General features: G+C 45.4%; 1 protein-coding gene across 1 annotated transcript; it reads right to left on the reverse strand.

Moving 5' to 3' along the window:
* Positions 1–4,940: 4,940 nt before the first annotated feature.
* Positions 4,941–26,710, reverse strand: HSPA9 (heat shock 70kDa protein 9 (mortalin)). The gene is made up of 17 exons (XM_010579158.1): positions 26,691–26,710; positions 25,956–26,014; positions 24,437–24,524; positions 24,142–24,323; positions 23,482–23,606; positions 21,826–21,899; positions 21,634–21,740; positions 20,657–20,819; positions 19,883–19,975; positions 17,979–18,188; positions 15,287–15,514; positions 14,365–14,469; positions 13,168–13,285; positions 10,733–10,827; positions 8,364–8,456; positions 6,511–6,651; positions 4,941–5,676 (listed from the first exon to the last, which is right to left on the reverse strand). Exons 3-17 carry the CDS (start codon positions 24,455–24,457, stop codon positions 5,617–5,619), a joined length of 1,815 nt encoding a protein of 604 aa, XP_010577460.1. The 5' UTR covers positions 24,458–24,524; positions 25,956–26,014; positions 26,691–26,710; the 3' UTR covers positions 4,941–5,616.
* Positions 26,711–27,016: the final 306 nt, after the last annotated feature.

Genomic DNA, 27,016 nt, shown 5'->3' on the forward strand with positions numbered 1-27,016 from the left:
CCATGTGCCACCTGTTTTACACCCCCGGCACCCTCCGGGACCCCTTCCCCAGCCCGGCAGCCCACCCGGCCGGGGAGCAGAGCGTGTCCCCCTTCCCTGGGCACCCGCCCCCTGCCCCCAGCAGCCGCTTTTGGGGGGCTGCGGCCACCCCCTCGCAACGGGTAGAACAAGTAAATGGCTCCAGTGTCGTTTCATCACCGTGTTTCCAGCTGGTCCCGTTTCGGGCTGTCCCACAAGCAGAACCGGCGGGTGCTCCCTGGGCCGTGGCACTCCCAAACCTGCTGCCTGGCACCTTTGGGGCAAAAAAGGCAGGTTGTGGGTTTGCAAACCTGGACGCCGAGGCTGCGGGTGGGGTTTTTCTCCCTCCCGCTGTGCCCTGTCCCTGCCCCACGGCACGGCCGAAGCCCGCAGCCCCGTCATCAACGTGTGGAGGAAGCCAAGCTGGGCAGGAGGCACCGGGAAAGGGGATGGGGGACGTGGAAGTGTTTTATGGAGCCACAGGCTTATCTCACATTTCTCCTTTCCCTGGAAATGTCACCTTTCCGCTGTCCTTATCGCTGCCCGGGACGGCTGAGGGCAGGGGCAACCGTGATGCCTGCAGAGGCTCGGCTGAGCTCGGGTGTGCTCAGGGTGCTGCTCTGAAGGTGACAACGAAACGGTGAATGTCCACAGAAGGGCAGTGAGACTGGCTGGAGGTTTAGGAGGGAAATGGTGCCCCGAGAGCCCAGGGTGGGGGTGGCAGTGGCCGGCTGGGGGAACTGTGCCCCCGCAGCCCTGTCCTGCACGGTGTCTGGCTGAGCACACGTCCAAGAGCCACATCTAAATGCATCCACAGCCTCGGCATCCAGGTTTGCAAACCCACAACCTGCCTTTTTTGCCCCAAAGGTGCCAGGCAGTGGGTTTGGGAGTGCCACGGCCCAGGGAGCACCTGCCGGTTCTGCTTGTGGGACAGCCCGAAACGGGACCAGCTGGAAACACGGTGATGAAATGACACTGAAGCCGTTTACTTGTTTCTTTTATTCGGTGGTAGCAGGGAGGCTGCTCCCCTGCTGCCCCCCCCCAGAGGTGATGCTCTCCCGGTGATGCTGAGCAGGCACCAACAGCTGGATGCTGGGGGGTTTGTGGCCATGGTGTCTCTCCAGCCCCCATCTGCCTCCCTGGGACATCCCAGCTCTGGTGTTTGCGTCAGCCTGGTCACCACCCTTGCCCTGCCTGGGGGCAGCCTGGCCTCTGTGCCGTGCTATGCCATGGGGGGATCGTGCTCCCAGGACAGCAAGCGCTGCCATAGCCTGAGCCTGCTGCAGCCTCCTCTTCCTCCTGTGCTGCTGCCTCTCAGCTCCTGGGCCCAGCGTGGCCCCCTGCCCAGTAAAGCAGCACCGAAGCCCTGCTGGGAGCTGGGCACCGCTGGGCAGCACGGTCACCTGAGCAGGGACTGGTCTGGGACTCAGCCTGAAGCTGGGTTTTTCTAGTGACAGGGTCATGCTGGGGAGATGCTGTGAATTTCTGAACTACCTGGTTGGACTTAAAGTCCTGTTTCTCTTGGGCTGAGCAAGTAACAATTTCAACCCTTACAGGTATTTTTTTCCATGTGCATCTGGTCCCACACAGCCCTTTATAATCCTCCTCAGAACAGTAAGACAGTGGATTATGCCTGGCTTTAGGAGATGATCTGCTGAGATGGAAGTTTCTGGGCTTGACATGACAGGGACAGTGCAAACACATGGGCAAGTGGACAACAATTTACCCCACGCTTTCCTGGCAATCCTGCCCTTCCAATTCAATCCAGGCACTCTACTCCAAAAAGTGCCCACTGAGCATCCCAGTTACCGCCTCCCAGCCCGATGCACCCACTCTGCTGTGGCAGGTTCTGCTCCAGCCTTCCCGATGCGACAGACGCTGCTGTCAGTTCCCCCCGCAGCTCTCCCGCCGGCTGGCTGACACAGATGCTGAGCAGCGCCTGTCTCCGACAGCCGGCATAGCTCCGCCGGAACGAGGAGGGAGCCGAGAGCAGCGACGGGGGCAGAGCCACTGAATTAGGGACAACTTTTTCAATACACTGCTGCGCTATTTAGAGAGGAGTTTTAAAAAGGAGCCGTGCCTTCACAGCATGCTGCCAGACACTGTCTTGTGGAGAAGGGGGAGAGACTCCATTTCACTTTCCCCCTGTGCAGTACTGCAATCCCCAGGGAAGTGGAGCATCTCCCGCCTGTACAGGCAACACAGCAGGTCCTTGTCCTCACCAGGCATGCTCCCCAAACAGGGCACGCTGCAGCTGTCCTGAGCTGGGGAAAAATGCTTTTAAGAAAGGGAGAGAAGCCACTGCAGGCAAGCGGAGATACCCTGCACCTGACTGAAATCTCAGCCTTCCCTCCCCTATTAAAGTCAGGCAGGAGCTGTGACACCGGAATCTACTATCCCAGTCCTCTTTGTTACTGAATGTTATTATTTTAAGGCAGCATGACTTACCAAGCCCAAGGAGGCCGTGCCTTGCACCGACCTGCTCCCACACACAGACGACACCGTGAGAGGATGCACGCAGGCAGAGGAACACAGCACAAACATTGCTTGGTCACCTTTTTCCCCAAAGAACACGTGCAAAACTTTTCTTAGTTACTGTCATACACAGACCAGTAATTTATTCCAGAGCTGCAGCACTGCTGGCGCTACAGGCTTCCTGAGTATCAGCCTACATGGAAAATGACAGCAGGCAATGAAGCCCAAACACCCTTTCTCCCAGTGCTGACAGATACCTTCCCAGCAGCAGGACAGCAGCGGTTAACTCCTCAGGACAGGAGTCGCTCCTCTTCACAAGAGGTAACAGCCCAGTTACTGCATCTCCTGCCTTCCTGGCGGTTTTTCACAGCAAGAAACTGTTCTCAGCACGACACACATCACCCTATTTCACTTTTCCCTCCCCAATTCAATAATTTAGCTTCTAAAGGAGGAGCTAAGAACAGCACATTAAAAAATAAAGAACATCTATGAAAGATGTATTTAAAATGTGACAGGGAAAATAATTTATTGAATAAGTAAAGGCCAACCCCAATCAGTGATTCAGGACCCTGGAGGCCGTGCAATGATGATCCATCACCTCTGCCCTGATGGCCACTACAAGCCCGGAACAGAGGTAAGAGTGTGCGAGCAGCAGCCCCCACAGGCAGCAAGCAGCCCTGTCCTGGGCTGCCCCAGGCTCTGCTGAAGGAACATCTGGCTGCAGTTTCAGGGAGGCAGCAGGAAAAGCTTCCACAGAGGATGGTTTTAAACTATTTTACTTAAGGACATTTCCTTTCAGCATGTGAAATGCCCAACTCGCTTTGCTGGAGAATTCCTTCTCTTTTTCAGACTGTAGTTTTATACAGGGGATCATTTTCGACAGAAGCAGCAGCAGGGGGAAATTTCAGGACAGAAGTCACCTGTAATCAAGTTTTTTAAATGAGATAATTCTTAGGAGGTGCACAGCCAGGTGCTCCCCGCCATTACCAAACCCCACATACAGAACAGAAGCAGGGTTACACTGCAACAGAATGAAGCACGTCGCTTCACACATAAGACACACACAGAGTTGCACGCCTAGGTGGCACAAACAGCTCTTGGGAGCAGCAGTTGCTGTGAACATGCACATCCTTAGCCACACGTTCCTCAAAACTTCCAGGAAACCATGCTGGTCCCATGATCTAGGCACACCTCAGCCTGTCATTACCTGCCTGTGACAAATAAAGCCCTGCCAGTCAAAAAACAAACAAACAAACCAGGACCCAGACCCACACACAATCAATTTGTTTGTGTCACTCAACATCTGTGGAAGACCTCTATGTTCACAAAACCAGCCAGACAAAAGCCCCACAGGCTGGCATGCTGCACCATACTCTGCTATCCTCCCTGTAACAGTTAGGATCCCTAGACCCCACTAACTCCCCTGGTGAAAGCCAAGCACCGAATTTTGGGTTGGAACTCCTCCCTCCACCTGAAGTCAGGCAGCTTAACACTCCAAATTGCTGTTAAGACCCCCCGCATGCCTGCCTCCCTCCCCATGGCACACCAAGCATGCTGCAGGCTGGGCACCTAGGGCATTGCCGCTCATCTTCTCCTATGGCTGCACCAGGCCCCTTCCTCACCTTCTTGTACGCCCAGGCCCAAACGGTTCAAGCTCCCTCTCACTTTACAGTTAGGTCACTCCCTAGTTTTTTCCCCCTCCCTCTGTCCACTTCAATGGGCTAGGCTGATTTACTCAAAAGTGAAGCTGCTCACAGTCCTTGGTAGGACTGCTGGGGAGAGGTCAAGTGTCTGAAGCAGTCTTGGTCCCTTCCAGTCCATAACTTAAAGTTTGCAGAATCAGGACTTGCAGCCTTCCCTAATAGCTTCTCTTACTGAGGAAACTGCCTAGAGTGCCAGAAAAAAGAATCCTCTCCTCCCTCCTAAATGTCTGAGCCATCAGGACAACACAGCTGTAAACTTTGCATTTTCTTTCCAGTCGATTACACACACAGAGTAACAGAAGGGGAAAAAGGAGAAAGAGAAATATATTGCGGCAAGGAGATTGCACCTCCTTGGAAGAGCTGGTTGCTAGAAGCAACAGTGGGCAACTGCTGCTCCGAGTCTGCAGTCTGTTTCATAAGGTTGAGCCCAAGCATGAAGTGCCTGGAGGTGAAGTCCCACTGCTACTGCAGGTCACAGCAGGACTTCCAGGCACCTCATGCAAGTGCAGCAGCGATACTCTCCGAAAGGATGGACCCTAATCTGACACCAGATACCTTCTTTTTGCACATGAATGAAGCACAAATTCCAGAAAGCTGCTGCCACTACATACAGCTGGCTGACTGTTCCCCCTCAGGAGCTCTCACAGGCAGTTAACATGCTCATGTTCTCCATCAAAGGCCAGGATACCAAGAACTCCATGTTGGATACTTTTCTGCTTTTATTTAAAAAAAATCCAGAATGGATCCAATAACAGTTTTATTATCAAGGAAATTGTTTTACCATAAGCAGAGAACAGACACAGGATGGAGCAGAAGGCTCAGACAAGCAAAGAATTTAACTTCCACATAGCCTCTTTCGTAAGAAATAATGTTACAGCTAAATTTGAAGTCACCCTTCTCCTTCAGAAGAAGGGTACTAATCTAGCTGCAGATCCGAATGCTCTCTAGCAATGTAACCAGCCTTGTCACTGCTGCTTGCAGGCCTTATAACCTGCTCGCAACTACTCACATCCACAAGGAGGGTCCATACAGATGTTACTCTCCTCCCAGTTCCAGCAGGACTTCCATCTCCACCCTTCAATTTAGTGACATGGTTTCCAAACTTTGATATCAGATTTAGTACACCATTGTGTCAAGTATCAGAGATAAATGATCAGCGAATCCCCAGGTGCCTCAGTTGAATACCACGGGGCCAAACGCTTAGAACTTCATCTGGCATGAATTAACTTTCATCAAGTGACAATTTATCTAGCAGACACATCACTAAGTTTATACATTAAAGAATTTTATATATAGAATACTGCCAAAACACAGTAAGTCTGAATTCTGCCCATTGCTGCTCAGGAAGGTCCCTTCTCTCCCAAGCGCCAAGAAAATCGCCCTCCTCTTCATACGCTAGTCAAGGCAAGACAGAGACTTCTTATTGCTTCTCTTCCTTCTGATCCCCCGGACTTCCAGAACCCTCTCGTTCGGAGGCCATCTGTGAGAGAGTTGGCTTATTAGTTGTAGTAACCACAAAATGCTTCTCCTAGACATCTTTTTCCTAGCTAGCTGCTTAGGTTAGTTCTAGACTGAAGAAACCCTTCCTTCAGTGAAAAGGGTAATTGTCCACTGGAGAATGGAAACAATATTCATCTCTGCATGACTGCTACTATGAGGGAAGAAATTATCTTCCCATTATTTACACTTGCCCAGTGGATGCAACAAGCTTGCATTGCAGCACTGAATGTTTTCAGTTTGACATTAGAAAAGCAGCTTTCCACAGTAAGGACAGCTTAGCCCCACCAAGGTCACCTGGGCAGAGTGTGCCACTTCCATCCTGGTGAAGTACGCATCTGCCAGGGCTTGAATAGGTGGGCCTTTCACTGAGAAGGAGATTGAGAAGAAAATCCTGATGGCCTTACTACTGTAATTTTAGGCAGACTGAACAGGCAGCCTGTTTTACAATCATCCTTAAAATAAGTCCAGATGTTACTTTACTTCTTTAGGCACTCTGCACACCTAGGGGAAAGCCCTGTCCATGCTCTTCTTGATGCTCCCTGTTAGGAGTTTCCAGTACTTTTCCATACAACACTGTTCAGAAATGTAACATTGCCTGGGAGGCAGGCCACCTACGGCAGGATGGCCAAGACTTCAGGCCTTCAACTCCTCCTGACTTTCTACAGCTGCCCCTTCAGCAAGTGTCACCTTACTGCAAGGGAGCTGCACTGAGACCCAGCATTAACTACAAGCACAGATCTCACTTAAATGTTTGGTGCCCCGACCCACCCCTCCCCATCTGACAGCTATAAAATGGAAGTGACCATGAACCTACCTTCTTGTATGCCATTTCAAAGAGCTTCAGGGAAGCCTGCTGCAGGCTGGTTGCTGCCTGCCTGATGTTCTCTCCTGTTTCAGTATCTTTACGAGCCAGAAGTTCCCTCATTTTAGCAATTTCTTCCTTCAATTTGTTGCACTGCAATTAAGTCACAAACAAACATGATGAAATCCTGCACTTTGTTCACTAAGAATCTCATTCCTGTCCTTTAACCCACCTCCTGGCCACAGCAAAATTACTGCTTTTTTTCCAGAAGGCATGAAGTTAAGTCTCAAACTGAGCCATAACGTCTGCAGGGACTAGGACTGTGCTCAGTTCCCAATGGGCACCTGTCCACTTCACTAAATGTGCCACAGTTGGCATTAATCGGTCCCCTTGTTTGCAGTCTCAGCAGAGGCGCCAAGGACAGAAAGCCCTGCAGAGACTGAACAGCCTGCCAAGGATGAGAGCTGCTCTCCCTGGCACACCTCACCAGTGAGTCAGTCACCCCAGGAGCCAGGGTAAAGGGAAGAGAAAGCTGGTTTTCATCTATATTTAAGGCACTGTCAGAAAGCCAACATGTAAGGCTGTTCACCACCCTGTTTAATCCCTTTGTTGCACGTGGGAGAAGGAGCAGAGAGGCAAACCAAAGCAATATGGTCTCATCCCAGCCCCTGTAGCCATCTGTCAAACCCTCCACACAGTCTGGCATTTCTCTGTCAGACTGGCATGCTGCTGGAGAGGCAGGCCTGGAGAAGCAAGGTTACTGGGGGACAGCTGTGCAGGCAGTGCTTGCTCAGCAGTGTTTGCAGTCAAAACGTGGGCAGAGTTCTCATTCAGACCCGCAGGAAGGGGAAGGTGATCGATGCCTTCTATGTCAGGCCACCATCTCCACCCAGACAGCACAAGGCTTCTTCCAAGCACTACTACCCACTTTCCCTTGGTATTCCCCCCAAAAAATGTTACAGAGAACAGTCCCTGCAGGGAACAGGGATTGAGGCTCTTGTGCTCCTGTGAGAGAAAACTCCAGTGATCATAAATTCAGAGTCAGCCAATATCCATCCTAGAGAGAGGAGCTGGGCTCAAAAACAACATTTAAACTCATCAGAGGCTACCTACCAATAAACTATAATCTTGTTCTCTCAAACGCCTCACAGAGTCCCTAGGAGCCCTTTTATTCTGCTTCTGAGAGTTGTTAACTTGAAGATTGTGCAATCTGTTTTAAACTTGGCTTTTGAAATTCATAATGCAGAAATTAAACTGTCAAGAGTTTAAACTGTTAAGAGTGGTGTGAAAAGCACTCTTTTGATACTAAATATCCACTTCACTCCAAAGACAGAAGAAAAATTGGAGTTAAGCGGATACAGTAATTTTCATTGCCTCCAAGTTCTTGGGTGCTGGGACCACACAGCAGCTTTGCCTTTGTCCCTCTGCTAACACACTGGTAGGCACTGTTCATAATCTCTAGCTTTTGAGCAAAATTCTCCTCTCACACAGGCCACAGTACAGTTCTTATCAAATCACTGCAACACCAAGTCAAGGACAAACTCCTGCTGGAACCTTTCATTAACAGCTTCCCAGGCTCTCAGATCTTCAGTGACACTGAACTCTCACTTTGAAATAGGATATTTGCTATTATCCAAACCATGTTCTTCTAAGTATGTCCTTACATCCTCCTACCAGCCATGCTCACCCCACTCATCAAGTGCAAAAACCAGAAGTCAATGACTGTGCCATCTTTACACAGCATGGAAATATGCACAGAGTTGGTACCACTGGCCAAAGCCAGCTGTGAGTTAAGTGAGAATTTGAGCAAAGATTTAGTAAGGAATCTTACCTCCTTTACTGTTACGGAATCAGAAACTACCTACCTCATCTGCTGGCAGCTGATCCTTGAACTCCTCCATCTTAGACTCTGTATCATGGATGATGCCTTCGGCCATGTTTACAGCTTCCACACGTTCCTGGGTAAAAGAGCTTGTAAGGGCCTGCTGCATATGTCACTGGCGATACAAGTTGTGTACGTATGATCTAGCAGGTGACATTTCTTTCCCCAAACTGCCAAATTCCATTCTAGTTCCCACACAGTGTCCTTCTTAATGGCAAAGGGGCAAGAAGAAATGCAAGCAAACCATTTCTAGATGTGTTCTGGCACCAGAAAGCCCAAACGGGCAGTCTATGCAAGTCAGTTCTCACGCTTTCACACTCAAACTCACTTCCCTGGAAGCAGAAGCAACTAATGCACCATGACTGTTGGCACACTGAAAAAGCCAGCAACTGCAGAGACAGCACAGCTCTCTCTGCTCTGCTCCTCAGGAAAGCAACAGACCTTTTGGAAAATATTCTTGAGCTTCTTCAGCAACAAGGGCACTAGACACTACTAAAATGCTGAGTTGTTTTACTCATGTCTCCTTATTACAAATGCTTGTAACATTTCAGCAGTGGAAAAAACCCCACTGTGCTAGGTAAGAAAGACCAGTTCCTAATGTTACTCTTGCAAAGACAACCAACAGGGCACAGGGTAGGCTCTAGTACAAAGAAGCAACAGTCTTGCTGAGACAAAATTCAGTCCCAGTGTCAATATCAACTATTCCACCAGCAACAGCCTCTGGGACACCCAGTCTCCATCTGAAAGAAGAGTCTACCTGAACAAGGGTGAGATAATGTTCTCAGGAAACTAACCACTTACAGGGGAAAGCAGGTGAAAAATAATTTTGTTCTACACTATGTCTTCAACTCTTTGTGGGATGTCAAAATTTACAGCAGGATGCTGAGTCCAGCACAGTGATAACTCTGTTTATGCATTCATGATACTTCCATGGCAGTAAAACCATGATCAGAAAGGTGTAACGAGAGATTTTCGACAATTACAGTTACGCAAGTCAAGTAAAGAGAAGTGTTAGTTAAGGAAATAACCTAATCACCTTCACCTGATAGGTCACTGGACAGAGATGAGTCTCACTTCAGGACTACAACAGGGAAGCACTTATTCAGCAGTTTAAGACACAAAGTTGAAGTAAGGCTACAGAAACGTTTTCAGCGCAGCCTCTTCAAATGCTAGGCCACCACCTACGCTTCATGGCAAACATGCAGTTATTTAAACAGTGGGACTTTCAGACCAAGGTCTTTAAAGGTTCTCCATCTAACCTACAAATGCTAATGAGACAATGCTTTGTGGCTTTAGATGTTCTGAGGCAAGGCAATGCTCTTCACGTGATTTATTCCATGCATTCTCCCCTTCAGTCCTCTTCTAATCCCTTCACTATGGAGGGTGAGATTTACAGCACTGCCTGAACACCTGAGACAGGTTTCTACTGACTAGGAGAACACAAAGTGGATCAATTCAGTGTGCCCCTTTCAACAATCACTAAACACATGCTGGTGCCATATCCCAGAGTAGGCCTCCGTTGTGCCTGCTTAAAAATCAATGCTCTATATTTAGTAGTGTAATTTATTAGTACTACCTTCATTAAACCAAATAGTTCCAACCATTAATCCTATTTATATCACAGGTTCAGTCACTCAACCATGGCAAGTGTCCACCTTCTCTTGACAAAGTCAGTGAGGCTTTCAAACACCTCCTGATGTCTTCACCTGCTCCGAGGGCAAATACTGCACTCAGATGAATTTAGCATTCAAGATGCCACAGTGAGATTTTAAGCACTACGGAAAGCAACTTCCCACTTATGAAGGAGGAGGCTGAGGTGCAACTTTACTTGGCAGGTTCTGTAAGTTAAGCTTTAAAATAAACTCAGAGAAAGTAGCTTAAATATCCCCATACTGCCTCCATTTAAATGGAACATCACTGCAAGAACCCAGCTGTAGTAGGCTAGCTTCAAATACACAGCCAAGATAACAGGCAGGTGGACAGTAAAGGGCATTGATGACAAAAAGCATTACTAGAGTTGCAAAGCTGTTTGTCACAACAGGCAGGTGAGTTTGTTTACTGCTGCCTCCATGTCCCAGGAATTCTTCAGGGAGGAATGAAAATGCTAGTCGCACAGGGCAAGTTACCCAACCCAAACCCAAAATCCAAATGTCTCTGCATACACCTTCTTGCAACTCTGGAGCATAAACTGAATATAAGGAAGCAAGCAGATATTCGGGTAACTGCAAACAGTTCAAGACTAATCAGACCAGAGCCTACATTTCCTTCAAAGGTGGGCACACTTAATAGCACAGGACGGCAATAACCAGCAGGTACACTACTGGCTGCAAGATACCATAATGATCACATTACCTTTCTTCGCCTGTCTTCCTCTGCATATTTCTCTGCATTCTTCACCATGTTCTCAATTTCATCTTTGCTAAGGCCGCCAGAAGACTGGATAACAACTGCATTAGAGAATAAACATTAATAATGAATGTTCTCTCATCTTTGAGGAGAGAAGAGTATTATTTCCCAAACCCTCTCAACAGCAGCAGCCTTGCTCAGGGACTCTGCACCTGTGAGGACCCCGTGGGGCAGTACAAAGGCAGCCCATCTTTGAAGAGGCAGTGATGCTGCTGGCAAAATAAAAGCCTGATATCTTAGATCTATGAGCTCCCCAGCTCTGCCAGACACTTCCTGACCACTGATCTGCAAGTCACTTTGACCGTTCTTCAGTTACTCCTCCTGGAAATGGAGGACACAAAGCCCCCAAACCAAAGGGGCATTCCAGCAGGTTAAAAACACAAACTGAAAAACACAACAACAACAAAAATCAACCAAAAAACCCCACCAAAACAGAAGGAATCATTTTATCGGGGCAGAGATTCCTTTCACTGTTGGAAAGCAGCCCAGGCTGGAGAAGACAACATGACATGATTCTACAGGTGGGGTCCTAAAGGTCCCCTATTTTTCTCCATTTGTGCCAAAAAACGTAGCCTACATGTAAGCTAAGTTCTGCAGTAAAGCAGAACTTCATTGGGAAAGAGAGGACCAAGATCCTGGATATTGCAAAGTTAAAAAAAAAAAAAGATATACTAGGATCCTCATTAGAAGTAAGTTTTCTACACAGTATTTGTCCATAGTACAATACAAAACTCTAAACAGACACACGTGTCCTTTGAATGCAGGCATGGTATGAGTAGTTCAGCTTTATAATTAGGACCATATTTGCATACATATAGGCAGCTGAAAAATTCTGGTTGCCTGTTATCAGGAGACATTTACTCAGAGCTAGAAGGCTGCCACACATGGAAAATCTACAAGGAAATCAAAGTAACAAGCAGTGTTTTTGGAAATAAATTTATGCTAAAAGCCAAGGAGTATGGTGAAGACCAGCATATACCTCCAAGTTGCCAATACGGAGTTAACAATACTTAAGTGGAGCATGCATTTGATTGCTCACGTGGTTGCCTCCAAGAAACAACTGAAGGGCAGTATAGAGGCTTCCCAGTTAGAGGCACAAAAGAGATCTATTTTGTATCAGGGGAATCTACAAATGCTTCAAATTAATTTTCTGAGCCCACAACAGAGCTTTTGAAAATGTCAACCATGTCGTTAATTACCCCAGAACACTGGGCCTGACATTTCATTGCACTACGGAGCAAAATATACTGACAGCTTGAAGTCCCCAAGCCTCCTGCCATTTAGAGATGCTTCCAGCCTAAATGGATGAAAATATGCAAGGTGGTTAGGCAAAATACCTGCTGCTTCAAAATACTTGAATTTCAAGACCTTTGTAATGGAGTAATTAGAAAGAAAACAGGGCCTCAGGACAGGGCTGATCTGTTCAGCTGTATGTGACATGCCTCAGATTCAATAGAGATCTTCCTGATTTGATTTCTCCCTTAAAAGCTGGCACCTTCATGCAGGCAGCCTCAAACAGACAGCAATCTCTTCCTGTGTTAGCAGAGGGCATTCCCAAAGGAATGCCATGCCCAGGTGTGCAGCTCAAAACAAGTCACACAGGGTGCCGGATTCCCACACCCCAATTTCTGTCCCTTCAGGGTAAAGTAGGGCAGAACGTCAACTACTTCTCAGGGACACAGGACACCCCTCTAAAGCGTCAGGAGCAATGCTCCACAAACACTTGTGAGCCTTCAGTTAGCCAACCTGTATGCCCACCACCTCTCTGGGGACTGAGGCACAGCTGATACATACAGGAAACCACAAGAAGCCGTGCACTGCTGAAACATTGCTATAGTGATCACAGCAGAGGGCAAGACCAAGAAAGGACCATCACACAGTGCAAAATGACTTGGAAGGTGGTAAAACCCTGCCAGTGAGGACTTCCTTGACCTTGGTATAGGCAGATGCTTCATCTCTGCCTAAAGTCCAGGCACAGAGCATCTATCGGTGGCAATCTCTGTCAGCAGGCTAACAGATTGGGCAACAGAGTGCTACGTGTTTACAGAAGCTTTACTTCTTTAAAATTAAACTACAGGTCAGTTGTCACTTCTCCCTTTCCCTACCTCATTTTGCAGTAACCCTTTGCCCTCCTTTCCAGAGGGGGCACTTAGGCTAAGATTATGTCAACTGCATCTATGCTGCCCTGGCAACAGATTGCTTGTGTCACCCTTACCCTTAATCAAGTAACATGCTGCACAGACCCCACCCCTGCCCATCATGGCAGCACTCCATTACCTCTGGAGTCACCTAGTGTTACCCTCAGTGCTCAGTGTGCTATGGCACCATTGCTGCTCCACACCTTTTCTCCTTGTCCCTAGGCAGGATCCCAAAGCACTTACTTTGCTGTTCACGTCCGGTGCCTTTATCCTTCGCTGACACATGAACAATACCATTAGCATCAATATCAAAAGTGACCTCAATCTGGGGCACTCCACGCGGCGCTGGAGGAATCCCAACCTGAGAACGAGAAGTACTTAGCCATTAGCTCCCACACAGACATGAGCTCAGGGTACAAGGCTCCAGTGTTGGGCACATTATCTTGGTGATCTGTCAGTTGAACCAACTATTAACTAACCCTCAGAGCAGACTACTCTACATACCTGTTGGCAGCATGTGGTGAATTAGTAGTATCTTGACAGATTTAACACGATAGAGATTTCTACCCAGGACAAGTGCTCAGAAACCATGAGAGGTAGTCCCAAGGTTTCAAGGTGACACAGGTTCTGCTTTATTGCTAAACAAGCCCCTTTTCCATGGACATGGCAGGATGCTCTGTTTCCTCAGTTCTGGACATAACTAGACTTCACTGACTACCTCTGAGGCTACCATTTTAAAAGAGCGACAGGCAGTACAGCTTCCTTCAAAAGTACAAAAAAAAGGCAAAGCCCTTCCTTTCTGCAGGGCTCCTCCTAGCAACAGCAAGTTTGGACAAACAGTTGTAACAGTGCCAAACTTTGCCAACACTGACCAAACCAATTCTGCATAGGGAGCTGGTCAGGCAGCCACATACTGTGCACGTGAATCCCTGGAGCACATCTGTTCTCCAGTAAGCAGGGCAGTTCCACAGGCGTTCACAGAAAAGCAGTACTAGGCTAGAAATGGGTTATCATAGGACTGCAGGTATCATGGAGCCTGCTCCAAGTCTTGTCTTTGCAACACCAGAGGAAAGGCCATGATTCAGGTTATCTGCTGCACAGGCCTAGTACTACAGAGCTCTTTTAGCTCTTTGTGCCCAGAAGTAGAGAGCCCTTTTAGGTGACCAGGCCCTAAAGCTGCAGTAGCCCCTGAGCCACGTAAGACTTCTTAGAAACTTTGAGTTCCATCTTAAATGCTAGTTGCTCCCCTGCCACTGAAAAGCTGTCCCAGAATCAGGCTGTGCCTTTAGAGACTGCTTTTTTACTACAAATAGGGTCAATGTCTTCTGTAAGACGACCCCGCCACAGCACTGCCTTCAGGGGTCAACTGAAATGGAGAAGGCTTTGAACTTCTCAAGGAAAGTCAAGTCTAAGGTCATCAACACTGAGTAGCCAACATACCAATGTGAACTGGCCAAGCAGTTTATTGTCACTAGCCATCTCTCTCTCTCCCTGGCATACTTTTATCTCCACTTGAGTTTGCCCATCAGCAGCTGTAGAAAACACCTGTGGAAAAGGAACAAGAAATTACTGGATAGCTACTAAATTACAACACATGAACTGATGAAGTTACAAGCTGACTAAACAACAAGGAAAGGAATAACGAGAAGCTACTTCAAAGAGATAAAGAATCATTAAATGCTTGTTGTTCCCCTGTTCCTCTGACAAACACCAAGGCACCAAGACTAGCAATAGCCAAGCTCCCTGGCATCTTGTCCTAAATGCACCTGAGCACATGAAAACTGGCAATGCTGTGCCAGCAGCAGGCTCCAGTGGCAGCCAGCCACATTACGGGAACATTTCCTCCTGAAGCAGCAGGGCTTCTGCCCCAACCCCATGCCCCAGACAGAACAAGCGTTATCAGTAAGAGCACACACTAGCAGACCCAGACAAGGCAAAATGAAAGAAAGGGTCACAGCCAAGTCTACTAGGGCCTTACAACACAGGAAAAAAATAATACCTTCTGAGGCATGCAGACCAAGGTGGTCTCAAATGTGTGTGTTGCTCAGTTACAGAAAGTGTCCACACAATTCTTCTTCAGAATGATGTGTTGACGGTTAACATCATGGCATACACACTGCAATTCTGACCAGGCCACAAACATCCTGGGGTATCTTGGCACACATTAACTCAACTTACCTCCCCTCTTGGGCACACTAATAATCAACAGAGGTACTCAGTGGCTGACATTAAACCCGATTCTATGCTGCTGCTTCTTGCCAGATGAGAGGAGACAAGACTATCTACTGGTATGCTTTGGGTAGCCTTCACTGGGTGTTTGAGACCACCATCAAAAACCCACCCATCTAGAGTCAATTTGTACCTGGCTCTTCTTAGTTGGTATGGTAGTATTCCTGTTGATGAGTTTTGTGAAGACACCTCCCAGTGTCTCAATCCCCAAGGAGAGGGGAGTTACATCCAGCAGCAGCACATCAGTAACGTCACCAGCTAACACACCACCTTGAATAGCTGCACCAATAGCAACGGCTTCGTCAGGATTAACTGCTTTGCTAGGAGCACGGCCAAACAAATCCTGTACAGTCTGCTGCACCTGAATGAAGAGAAAGCACAGCTCATATGCAGAGTGAGCCATTACCGCCCAGTGCTGTGGCCACAAGAAGGTGCCAGCCTTGGCTAAAGGTTTGTATCCTTATGCTCCTGCTACCATGTAACCCTGTGGCATGATAGAAATACTAAGCTTCAGGCTTGTGACTGCTCCCTAATTCCCCATCTTCCACACGCCCTATTAAATGCACTCCTTTCAGTCTAGACAACCTCTTCTCTGGAGACCTTCTTGCAATCAAGTTTGCCAGCTGCAAGTCAACCTACATCAGTCCTTTCATGTAGCCCAGCCACGTTCAGAAGAGATCACTCCATGCTTATCAAGCAAGAGTCAAGGACTGCTCCCCGGGAACTTGTACAAGCCAACACTGGGCAGAACACAGCTGTCAAGGACGGTACAGCTGTGGAGGCAGGGCACAGGGAAGGTAAAAAAAAAATCCAGAGCAGAAGGACAGTTCATCTTGTTTGTGTGTAATAAAGGAAACAAAAAAAGGAAATTGTGTGAAGTACAGGATTTTCAAACTCTTTATTTAACGGGCTGTTTCAGCAGAGAAATAGATTTGCTATGTCAGCAGACAGCCTGAGCTGTGTTACTAGCTTTTCACTGCTCTGCCCTTTCAGAAGGACGTGCTCATGATTGCAACAGATTTACTGCTAAAGTATCCACACAGGAATGCAGCAAGGTGTCAGCACCAGAGCACAGCTCAGTAGTCCACTCCTCTACCTTACAAGAGAAGGGTGTAGGACTTGGTTCCTGCTTGCAGCTTGTTAGGCACACATCGGCACAGGTGAACATGATGTGCCTGGAAAACTGTGCTGTAAGCAAATGTCCAACTCCTCTGCACTGAAGCCAAGAGACATCTGCCGGGAGCGTTCATTACAGAGGAAGACACTTTATGTATGAGCATATAATTAAATGCAAGTCTTCCCCCTCTGGAGGCATATTTTACAGTACAAAAGAAAAATTATTTCTAACCACCCACTGTACATTTCCTGGAGCACTGGCCACGTGAGTGCTCCAAAGAAGGCACATCCCCTCCTAGCAGGGTGAAGCAAACACAACAACGTACATGAGAGAAGGCTCTGTGTGCAACATGCCGGTGCTGATCTCGGAGCCAGAGCTGTAGCTACAGGCACTCAGGAAAGCATTATGTAAACTCAAAAGCCACAGATGCTGGGGGTTATAAATAGGGGGTAAAAAAGTAAAAATGACAATAAAAAATTAAAATCAATATTTAAGTACTGTCTTCAACTCGCAAAGGATATATAATGTTTCAGGAAGGGATTCACTACTTCTAGAAGTGTTTTTCATCACTTTATACCTAGCTAACCACACAGTTTTTCCTTTATCCAGCTGGAACAGCAGGGACTTTGGGAAGGTATAGCACAGTTACTCCACTTGAGCTTTGGCCAGAGCAGCAGCTTCTGTTTATCTTGTTGCTCTGGTTCCCCTGCCTGGGTGACCTTCTGCACTCACTAATACCACCTCCAGCCACCAGGCTCATTTAACACAGGGAAGAAAAAACCCACCACCAAACCCCAAATCAATCCCAAGCAGGACTGTGTACACACCTACTATCCTAGAAAGGATGTGCAAATCACAAATCTTAACAGCAAACAAATAGTCCAAGCCTGACTGATCCCTGTGGAATGAGATTTTGATGATCTCTGTAGAAAAGGACAAGCTGTACCCTTGAAGAGAGCAGTGTTCATACATGTTCAGCTCTGACTTCAGGGGAGCTAAGCAGAACTCTGCACTGCTATGAACAAGAACAGTAAATCACCAGCAGACAGCACCTTATCTGCAAGACTGTGCATGTCAGCAGAGCAAGCTTCTAAGTTACCTGTTGGTGCTTACCACCACAGAATACAAGAGCCAGGTATTAGGTAACGAGTGTTTGGAACAGCCAGTTAAATATGCTCAACAACACCCAGCCTCAAACAGGCAGCCAAATACATGCTACCAGCAGGCAACAGAGCCATTTTGCTTGTGCAGTTTCTTCACAGCTAACTGTAAGTGCTCTACACGGGGAAGATACCCACTGCAAGGCAAAGATGACTTGACAGGTTGTCGTCATTGAAATGTACCTTTTTCACATGCTGAAGTCCACAACAAGAGAAAACACCCTGTGTATCTGAACAATGCTGATTATGTTTGGCCCACATCAGAAGGCCAACTTCAATTTTCAAATCCTGATACCTCCCACTTGTCTTTGTAAAGTGCAACTCAGCTACAGCCCCCAGATCCAAGCTGAGTTAATTAAACAGGATGGGAGAGTCCCTTGCCACTGCTTTCCTGTGACTACTTAGCATGTCTGCTCTGCTCCTGGGGGCCTTCAGCTGCTGGAGCTCTGAAGTTATCAGATTCCCAACTTTTCTGTTACAGATCACCCTTAACAGAAAGCACTGGGTAGCTGTGCCAGCTTTGCCTGTAACAGCAACTTATCTCATACCTTTGGCATTCTGGTCATGCCACCGACGAGGATGACTTCACCAATGTCACTCTTGCTGACTTCAGCATCCTGCATGGCTTTCTGGCATGGTGCTACCGTCCTTTTGATCAGATCAGCTACAATGCCCTCAAATTGTGAGCGACTCAGCTTCATGTTCAAGTGCTTTGGTCCAGAGGCATCCATAGTAAGGTATGGCAAGTTAATATCAGTCTGCAGCACAGAATCAGACATGAAGTGAAAAACAGCAATGGAAAATAAGGCAGCTACATACAGGTTTTAGATCAAGTTACAGGTTCTATTCTGCCCATACTGAAGCATCTATGTGCCCGCTCACTCTGCAGCCCAGTCTTTAAGTGGCAAAAGGCATACCTATATGTTTGACATTTCAGAAACAGATAGAAAAATTACTTTGTTATACATCTCATGGTTACAGCTGTTAAGTTCCAATTTTAATATTGTGTTATTCTGAGGTCTTTTATTGTTAAGAAAAACAATTTAATTTCTATCACAGCCAGGAGATAAGAGCTGAAACATTAGAAGTGACAACCTTAATCCTCTTCCTCTGGCACAACACAGAAGAAAGCCCATCTTCAGAGTTCCAAAAGATTTTGCCAAATGACTAACATTTCATGTAAGGTAAGCTACTTGAAGGAAGTGACTCATGACTGTTTTCTAAATGCGAACAACTCATGTTTGACAGCCAGTCCATTGCCATTTCACACAAAATTCATCAGTGCCAGGGACCATAATCCCCCCTTTTCATGGCTATTTGTGAATCATCTTACAAACTCACATGCTGGATTTTTAAAGCAAACCTTATACTGAAACCATCTTGTTCAAGTGCTGAGTCATGCTGACATCAAAAGATACTACAAAGCAAAGCATTAAAAACATTAATGCTTTAAGCTCTAGAGATTAAGTTTACACAACAAGAATTAACCCCATGTTACTGACTAGAAGTGCGCATTCACTTTATAAATAGCATGGTCAAAAATATTAGGGTAAAATAGGGCCAAAAGCAAGCTCTTTTCCCTTCACTGCTAAAGAGTTAAGGAATTCAGTTTTTCCTGGTATGAACAGGCTGTATTTGCCAACTCTTGAGCTAGTAAAACAGAGCCTGCTATGTCTCTGGCAGAACTATGCATCCATTGTGACTGGCCTAAACTCCTTGCTATGAGCTCCCCACTGGCCAACAAAAAGACCACCATCAAAAAAAAATATGTTTATTCAGAACCTAGAAACTGGCAGTGCCCCCATTTCAATTACTATATAATTGACCTTAATTTCACTTAGGCAAGACTATTACACCCCCAACTTGCTGCTTCTCCAGCTCCTTATTCAGTAGTGAATAAAGGACATGCTTGAATGCATTAATATACAAAGCAGTGGAAAAAAGGGGTTATATGTTGCCCATTGTCTAGACAACACTTCTATAGGGAAATATGTAAAGGTTCCTTATGGAAATGATTTCTTGTTATTAGACAAATTAGCTGTTTCAGTGGAATGAGTAGCACCAAGATTTTGAAACTGCCTGCACAAAGTTGCAAGGGCTTCCAGTAACTCAGCAGTACTCGCTGCAGCTAAATTCCCTGACGCCCATCATACTTCTCAAATACATAGTAAGTTGGGAACAAGGTCACATTCCCTGCAAGATGAGAAAACATGGTGCCAGAAGAAAGGCAAAACCCAGCACCCGCTAACATTCTTGGCTTCCAACAACTAACTGGGCTCCTAAACAGTCTACCCTGCTAAAGGACTTTCTGTTAAAGTGATGCTATTTGTTTGCACAGAAGCTTGTTGTGCCACAAGAAAAAAGCAATTTCATAGAGCTTTGTAAACCAAAATAATGCAAAACTCAGTGTATCAAAATGTTTCACCAGACTGCTTTGAACCCAGCCACCTACCTGCACAGATGATGAAAGCTCACACTTTGCTTTCTCTGACGCTTCTCTCACCCTTTGAAGGGCCATGTTGTCTTTCGTCAGGTCAACACCCATCTAAGCAACAAACAATATGGGTTAACAGACTCTCAGCTTTTGCACAGGAGTCATGGAGAAGTTTTCTTCATTGCAGTTCACCTTCCTATCACTCTTGACTGTGAAGATGTTTGTAGAAGTACAGCCCAATACGTGCACTTTCGCTGATCTCTCTCACTTCTGGCAAATATATTTACCATTTCAAAAACATCTGCTAGCCCACTCTGCTCTGATAGTGATTATACAGTAAGTAACCAATTAAAGCTTGGAAAAGCTGCTGCATCACAGAATATGAAGGCAAAACTGGATTGGCAAAGGAGTTGGAATTACATTGCAGTTTCCTGCAGCCAACCCTGTACTGTATGCATCTGTGCTGACACAGTCAATTGGACCACAGATTTTTATTATTAAAAGTAAGCAGAATATAGGATAGTGTATAGGACAGTCCTGCTACACTAGATGAAAAAAAGGCAGAAGTCCTGCCATTCTATGTCTTTCAGGGGAGGAATATTCCACCTCAAGAAAACAAGTGTAAGAACTGGAAGCCAGGCTAACAGGTGTCTAATACTATTAAATTTCAACTGTGCCATAGATTACAAACCAAGTCCTAATAATTTAAAAATAATTCCTGTTCTTCTATAGAAGTTAATTGAGGTTGAAAAACAATGTAACACAACGTTAAATTCTGATGAGATACCTTACCTCTCTCTTGAACTCTTTAACAATATACTGTAGCAAAGCCTGGTCAAAATCTTCTCCACCTAAGAAAGTGTCACCATTGGTAGACTTCACCTCAAAGACTCCCTTCTGGATTTCCAAAATGGAAATATCAAAAGTGCCACCACCCAAATCGTAGACTGCAATACTGCAAGAACAGATGCAGAAAAACATTACTTTCTAGACAAAGCTGTGTGGCTCAAAAATCACTCTCCTTAGGAGATGAAGTATGCAGAATTCATGTTGCTTGTTGACAAAAGTTAAAAGCCTCTCTAAAGACAGCAGTAAACAAATTATACAGTATATGCATTCCTTGAGCACTCGAGTCCATGTGGAAGTCTTCTCTGAAAGATGTGCTGCATGATGCTTAACCTCATCCATTATTTCAGAGAGGGCAGTTCCTCTGTCAAAAAAAGACACACTAGCATCCAATGACAAGGGCAGGGACACCAGTACCATTATGAAATATGTTTTTCAAAATGTGAGGCTTTTGCAGCACTATAATCCACATCAGAAATACAAAATCTGTAACAAAAAACTTGCATTTATATAACCACCCTTAACAGTGGCTGAATGCAGTCAGGGAAAATGATGCAAGTTGTGGATAGCAGGCACCAAACCTCAGCACATCTCTCATGCTACACTTTAGCACCAATGGTGACAGCCTCTCACCCAGTTGTCCTTAGCCACAGCTATCACTGCTACCAGTAGGCAACATAATTATCAAAGCTGAGTGTCAATTAAATTAAGTTATAGCTGCAAGTTATGAACTCACTTCCTTTAACAAGTATGGTTGGCATAGAACAGAGGTGACATTACATAGCACTGACTCAAGGCTGTGAGTCTACTTTGGCAGAATCCCAACCAATGATTTTAAAAAACAGAAAGCAGAAGAGGCATTTACAAAGCAAATTACAGCATGCTTATTTAAGAGAGGGTAGGTGTTTTGAACAGGCACTTACACTTTGTCTTCAGACTTGTCCAGACCATAGGCAAGTGCAGCTGCTGTTGGTTCATTAATCACCCTCAAAACATTCAAGCCAGCAATCTGCCCAGCATCTTTCGTAGCCTGAGGAAAAAAGAGTAAGAGTGCTAAGTACTGAGAGAAACAATGCAATTTATAAGCCCCCAAAATCTTACAGTTTGATGAATACCTGTCTCTGAGAATCATTGAAGTAAGCAGGGACTGTGATCACAGCATTCTTTGCTGAATGTCCCAGGTAATTTTCTGGAGGAAAAAGGAGACAAAACAGAAAGTTATATTTATAAGATGAGTAACAATATTATTACCGTGTAGTTTGAAATCATTTTCCTGAACTAAGAATGGAAGACAGGCTTGCTGCTCAAGAACCTGCTGCTTTCTGGGAAAATGTAGAGGGAGCTGTGCAGAAATCAAGTCCTTCCACATAACATGGAATAGTTTGTGGATTTCTGACGGAACAGCAAAGCACCTCTGCAATTCAATCAGTAACTGGAAGCCACTAGTGAGTCTGAGAATTCACCTGAGAGCTTGTCTTTTTAGTGTGTGAGTGTGAAGTTATTTTCCATTTCTTTGGCGTGTTCAACATGTGATGCACTTAAAACTTACTTATTTTTGTCCTCTTCATAGAGTCTGCTGTAGGTAATCTTTATATGGTACAAATAACGTATATATACTAACTTTACAGGCGTTTGAGATAGCAAGTCAGGAAAAATATGTATTACGCCCTAACTTAAGGCCACAAACTTCTCTCAAAAAAGAGAGAAGGATGTCATCAAACGCAGATTCAGACCTGCTGAAAAATAAGAATGTGCATGATGCAGTGAGAATCCAGACAGGATTTACACCTATGCATTAGCCCCACACAGACCTTACATACTGCATTATTCTGCGTTGCTTGCAAAGCCAGATCATTCCATAGTTCAATTCATGTAGCATCCAGGCCAAAAGCCAACAAACCTACAGGAAGCAGACCCCTGCTTAAGGCAGAGGAACACCATCCTCAGGGTAAGCCAGATTCATCACATCTAGATGCTCACATACCACATACTCATATTTTACTCTTGGGTGGAGCTTTAGCAAACATCCAGGACCTAATACTGAAAAAAATATCATCTTTGGATGAAGCTTCAGTAACAAACTTTAGTCCTGCCCTCCAAACACCTACCACTGTATACACATTTACCAATTGAGACTGCAGAAGGCAGCTAATGACTATTACTGCTGTGTATTTTACTCAGTTTCCCCAGAAACTACATTAGGAATTCAAAACGAGACAAAAAAATCTCCAGGCCAACAGATATTCTCTGCTAGTGAAGATTCAAACTCGCCATTGGCTAAGAAGCTATTAATTCAGGCCAATAATTGGGTCCCTTGAACACTCCCTTTCCTGCTACATATCTTGTAGTTGGATAAGAACAAAGCCACTCAGAACTCTGGCTGCCACAGCCCATGCTCAGCTGCAGCCTGGGAGGCACAAGGACTGCAGTTTACAAGGAAAAGGAGCTCCCCCTTCTGAGTAAGTGTGCATTCAATTCAATTCAAATTGAGTATCAACTCAATTGGTATTCAATTTTGGTAAGAATATGTTTTAAGTAAAGCACAAACATCTTGCCAAAAATCCCAGACTGAGGTAGGCAGGGATCTTCCTTGAGGCTTTGTAACAGCCCATCACTGTACCCTTCCACGATCCGCCCCATATAAGGGCCTGCTGTATAAGGATTCCCATGCCAAAAAAGTATCTGTATGGCTGCAGCCACTTCCCTTTACCATGGCCCAGTACCAAGGTCACACTTGTGTGCACAGATGGCAAAGACCAAACTGTACCAACCTGCAGTTTCCTTCATCTTCATCAATACGAAGGCACCGATCTGGCTTGGAGAATAGAGTTTCCCATGAGCCTCTACCCAGGCATCACCGTTGGAGGCACGGACAATTTTAAATGGAACGTTCTTACTAAAAAACAGAAGAATTCCACACTTGATTTCCGTATCAGCATACAGCACAAACCCCCTACAATTAGTATCAGCAGATGAACATGTACAAGTTCTAGACAAAGAATACTGAACTTGCCAAGAGTAGCCTCAGATCCAGGGAGTCCCAAAAGTACCAATATACTACTACTGCTTTTAATCAGCTACACCATTTAATCACAAGCCTTAGGTATGATCATACAGCTTTGATTGTAAACGCCTCAAGAATGACAGAAGTCTTTTTTGGTAGATGCTGACCATTTTGCACAGCATCAGCAAGGCTGTGGGGGAAGAGAGACTAAATGGTAGACCTTAGACTTCTCCGAAAACCCTAAAAAGATCAGTAACTAACATAGCAAAATGCAGCTTGGCCCTCACAACATAAGCAATGAACCTTTGAGACATGAATGCATAACTATTTCACCCAAAAGCGGGTTATATTTTAAAACAGGTCGTGTTATACACCATTGTATACACCATTTCTGCTGGAAATGGCATTGCTCTCCACCCTCACTTACATATCCTTCTTCACTTCAGAGTCATCAAAGCGCCGCCCGATGAGACGCTTGGTAGCATAGAAGGTGTTGTGTGGGTTAGTTACTGCCTGCCGCTTTGCTGGCATTCCAACCAAGCGTTCGCCGTCGGCCGTAAATGCAACAACTGAAGGTGTTGTCCTGGCACCTTCGGAGTTTTCCAGCACCTATACAAAAAATGTAACAGGATGCCATCAAAAAACATTGCCTCTGAAAATGCTAATTTGGACATTCAACTTCTAATACCGTTACTGCAAGCTGGTGTTCATTTTTTACTTACTTTTGCTTGCTTTCCTTCCATAACTGCCACACAGGAGTTTGTTGTACCCAAATCAATTCCAATAACAGCACCTTTAATTGCTTCTGAGCTGTAAAGAATATCATAGGAAAAATAAAATTACTACTAAAGGAAAATAACTAACTAGATAGCAAAAAAACTTTCTATCCTGAAGACAAGACAATGTGATTTCTTCCACCAGATGTGGAATACATGTTGTATTCTGACCTAAGCTGTTCTCTGCCCCATACAGGAATTTAACCTTGTGCCTCTGTATTCAATCAGAACACTTATAGCTAAATCCCTGCTTGTTTATTTAAACATATAAAACACTACTCTTCACCAGAATAATCTGTATAACATATACTCTCCACATCCCTTAAGATTTTGACATAAAACAAAGCCATAACTAATTTCGCCCCTACACACATGAAGTTTCCCGGACTTGTTTTGGGTTACTTCTGATGTTAGAACATGCTGAAAACATCCACCTGGAGTCAAAACGCTAATAATAAATTGTATTGGTTTATTTATCACCTCTTAGCATGAAGATAAGAATACACAAAGACAACAAATTACTAACCCATACATAGGTTTCTCTGAGCCAGAGCCAAAGATAACCATCTTTTTGATCCTGAGGAGCAACAAACTAATTTAATTCTGAAAATGGGAGTGGTCCTTATACAAGACAAATTTGAATCTCCTCCTTCTTTCTAGGAAGTGTGTACTACCCCTTTCAAAGCTGGAGAGAACTCCTGAATCATAGTTTTGCCTTATAAACAAGGCCATGTCCTGGGATGAAGAAAGCATACTGAAGGCAGAGCAGGAACACGTTTATTACCAGGAGGATATCACCTTCTCACTCCCCAAGATGCCAAGTCGCTCTTACTCCAGCTCAGGTAACATAAAGCAGCGATCTTGAAAATGTGCAATTGCTCGTTTTTTCTCTGTACTAACCAGAACTGGGCAGTTTTCCCAACACAAACACATTTCCCATTCTGTGTCCTGAATCAGCATCAGCCACAAAACATCTGACTAAGTTACACAACTAACTGCTACTCTTTTCCCATTACCTTGCAACAAGAAAAACAAGTGAATAAAATGCACAAGCTGTTTGAAATAAATTTTATCTGTAGTGAAATGGAGCCACTCATTACCCTCATTTCATGCCAGTCTAAAACAAGTTGTTCCACCAACGTTTGGGGTATTCTTGTTTGTTTGGTTGGTTTTGTGTTGTTTGTTTGGTTTTCTCTTAATCAAACAAATCTCAACAATCCACATTTTGTGGATGCTGCTGGTGGTGGGAAAAGGGAGGAAGAACAATTCTTAAAGTTCCCCTTGGAATAAAAACGAGAGATAAAGAAACAGCCTTAGAAAAACTGATATGCATAGGTTCTAGTTTTATCTTACTGGTTTTGCTCCATTACTCCATCTCTTGACTCCAATAATCAGTTCTGGTATCAGGAGAAGAGTAAATATAAATATCAAACAGCCAAACATGAAAAAACAAGGAAACACTTACGCATATTTTCTGCTGGATGCTGCTCTGAGAACGTTTTGACTGAGGCCATTCCAGAATGTCTATAAAATAAAGACGTTCTAATGAAAATTTAGTTTTAAACATTAAATAATCTTCAAGCCAAGACTTTCAAAGGTAGACAACTTCTGAAGTGACACAGTCCTACTACAACATTTTCTTTTTAAAACTTAAGCGCAAATTAAGAAATAATTTGAGAAATATTCAGGTTGCAATAAAAAACCCAATTACTACGCTCACTCACCTGGCATAACCCTGCTTTGTATTACCAGAACTGAGCTATTTCACTCACACAAAATAGCCTACAAATATGCTACCAAGCAAAAGACATTTCAGCAAATTAACTCTGAACCTTCAGCTTTCAATGAACAGCAGCAGATAAACATTAACCCCATTTCTCAAAGCTTTATGTGTGGTCAGCAACAAATGACCTACAACATCCCTTGAAGAATCTGCAGTCGAGATTTCGCAGCAACTCTTAAGTTTTCTTGCAGCGGCCACAACTTTCCACGTACAAATCAATATTTTGGAGAACTCTGAAAGCACTATCCCTTTTTCTGGCTTGAGAATGAGTTTTTTAATCTTAACGCAAAAGGGACCACACCAAGACATAAATATTTTGCTAATTCTTCAAGACACTTGGCCTAGTCACACTCTGTGAGTGGGTAAGGCCACAAGGGCCCGGTCAGAGCAAGCAAGCACCATGTCCGAAAACGAGACCTGCTCTGTCTTGGCCCAGGACAGAGCGGCAAGCACGTCCAGCGCAGGTAGCTGCAGGATTTGGTGTCGGTGCCCGTCCACAAATGGCCTTCACCTGCCTTTCCCAGCCTGACCTCCGCTGTCAGCTTTCACACGGGGTGGGTGTGTGTGAGGAATCGAGCCCCATTACGATAAAACTCCTCGAAAACAGACCCAGCCGTGTGGAACACGCTATCCCCTCCTCACCCACCGCCTGCTGCTGCCCCCCGGTTAACACCCCGCTGCAATAAAACCCACCCAGAACTCGAGACAGCCCAGCGGGCCGGACCGCGGCCCGGGGCCGGGCC

This window comes from Haliaeetus leucocephalus, unplaced genomic scaffold, assembly GCF_000737465.1.
Source record: "Haliaeetus leucocephalus isolate CR32 unplaced genomic scaffold, Haliaeetus_leucocephalus-4.0 Scaffold656, whole genome shotgun sequence".
Taxonomy (NCBI): Eukaryota; Metazoa; Chordata; class Aves; order Accipitriformes; family Accipitridae; genus Haliaeetus; species Haliaeetus leucocephalus.

Excerpts from the sequence above, each read along its gene's own strand:
- HSPA9 (XM_010579158.1), bottom strand. The coding sequence starts at position 24,457 with ATGGAAGGAAAGCAAGCAAAA. Across the intron at positions 23,607-24,141 it reads TCTGAAGTGAAGAAGGATAT|TAAGAACGTTCCATTTAAAA; the intron begins GTAAGTGAGGGT and ends TCTGTTTTTTAG. Across the intron at positions 6,652-8,363 it reads ATCAGCTGCCAGCAGATGAG|TGCAACAAATTGAAGGAAGA; the intron begins GTAGGTAGTTTC and ends ACTTAATTGCAG.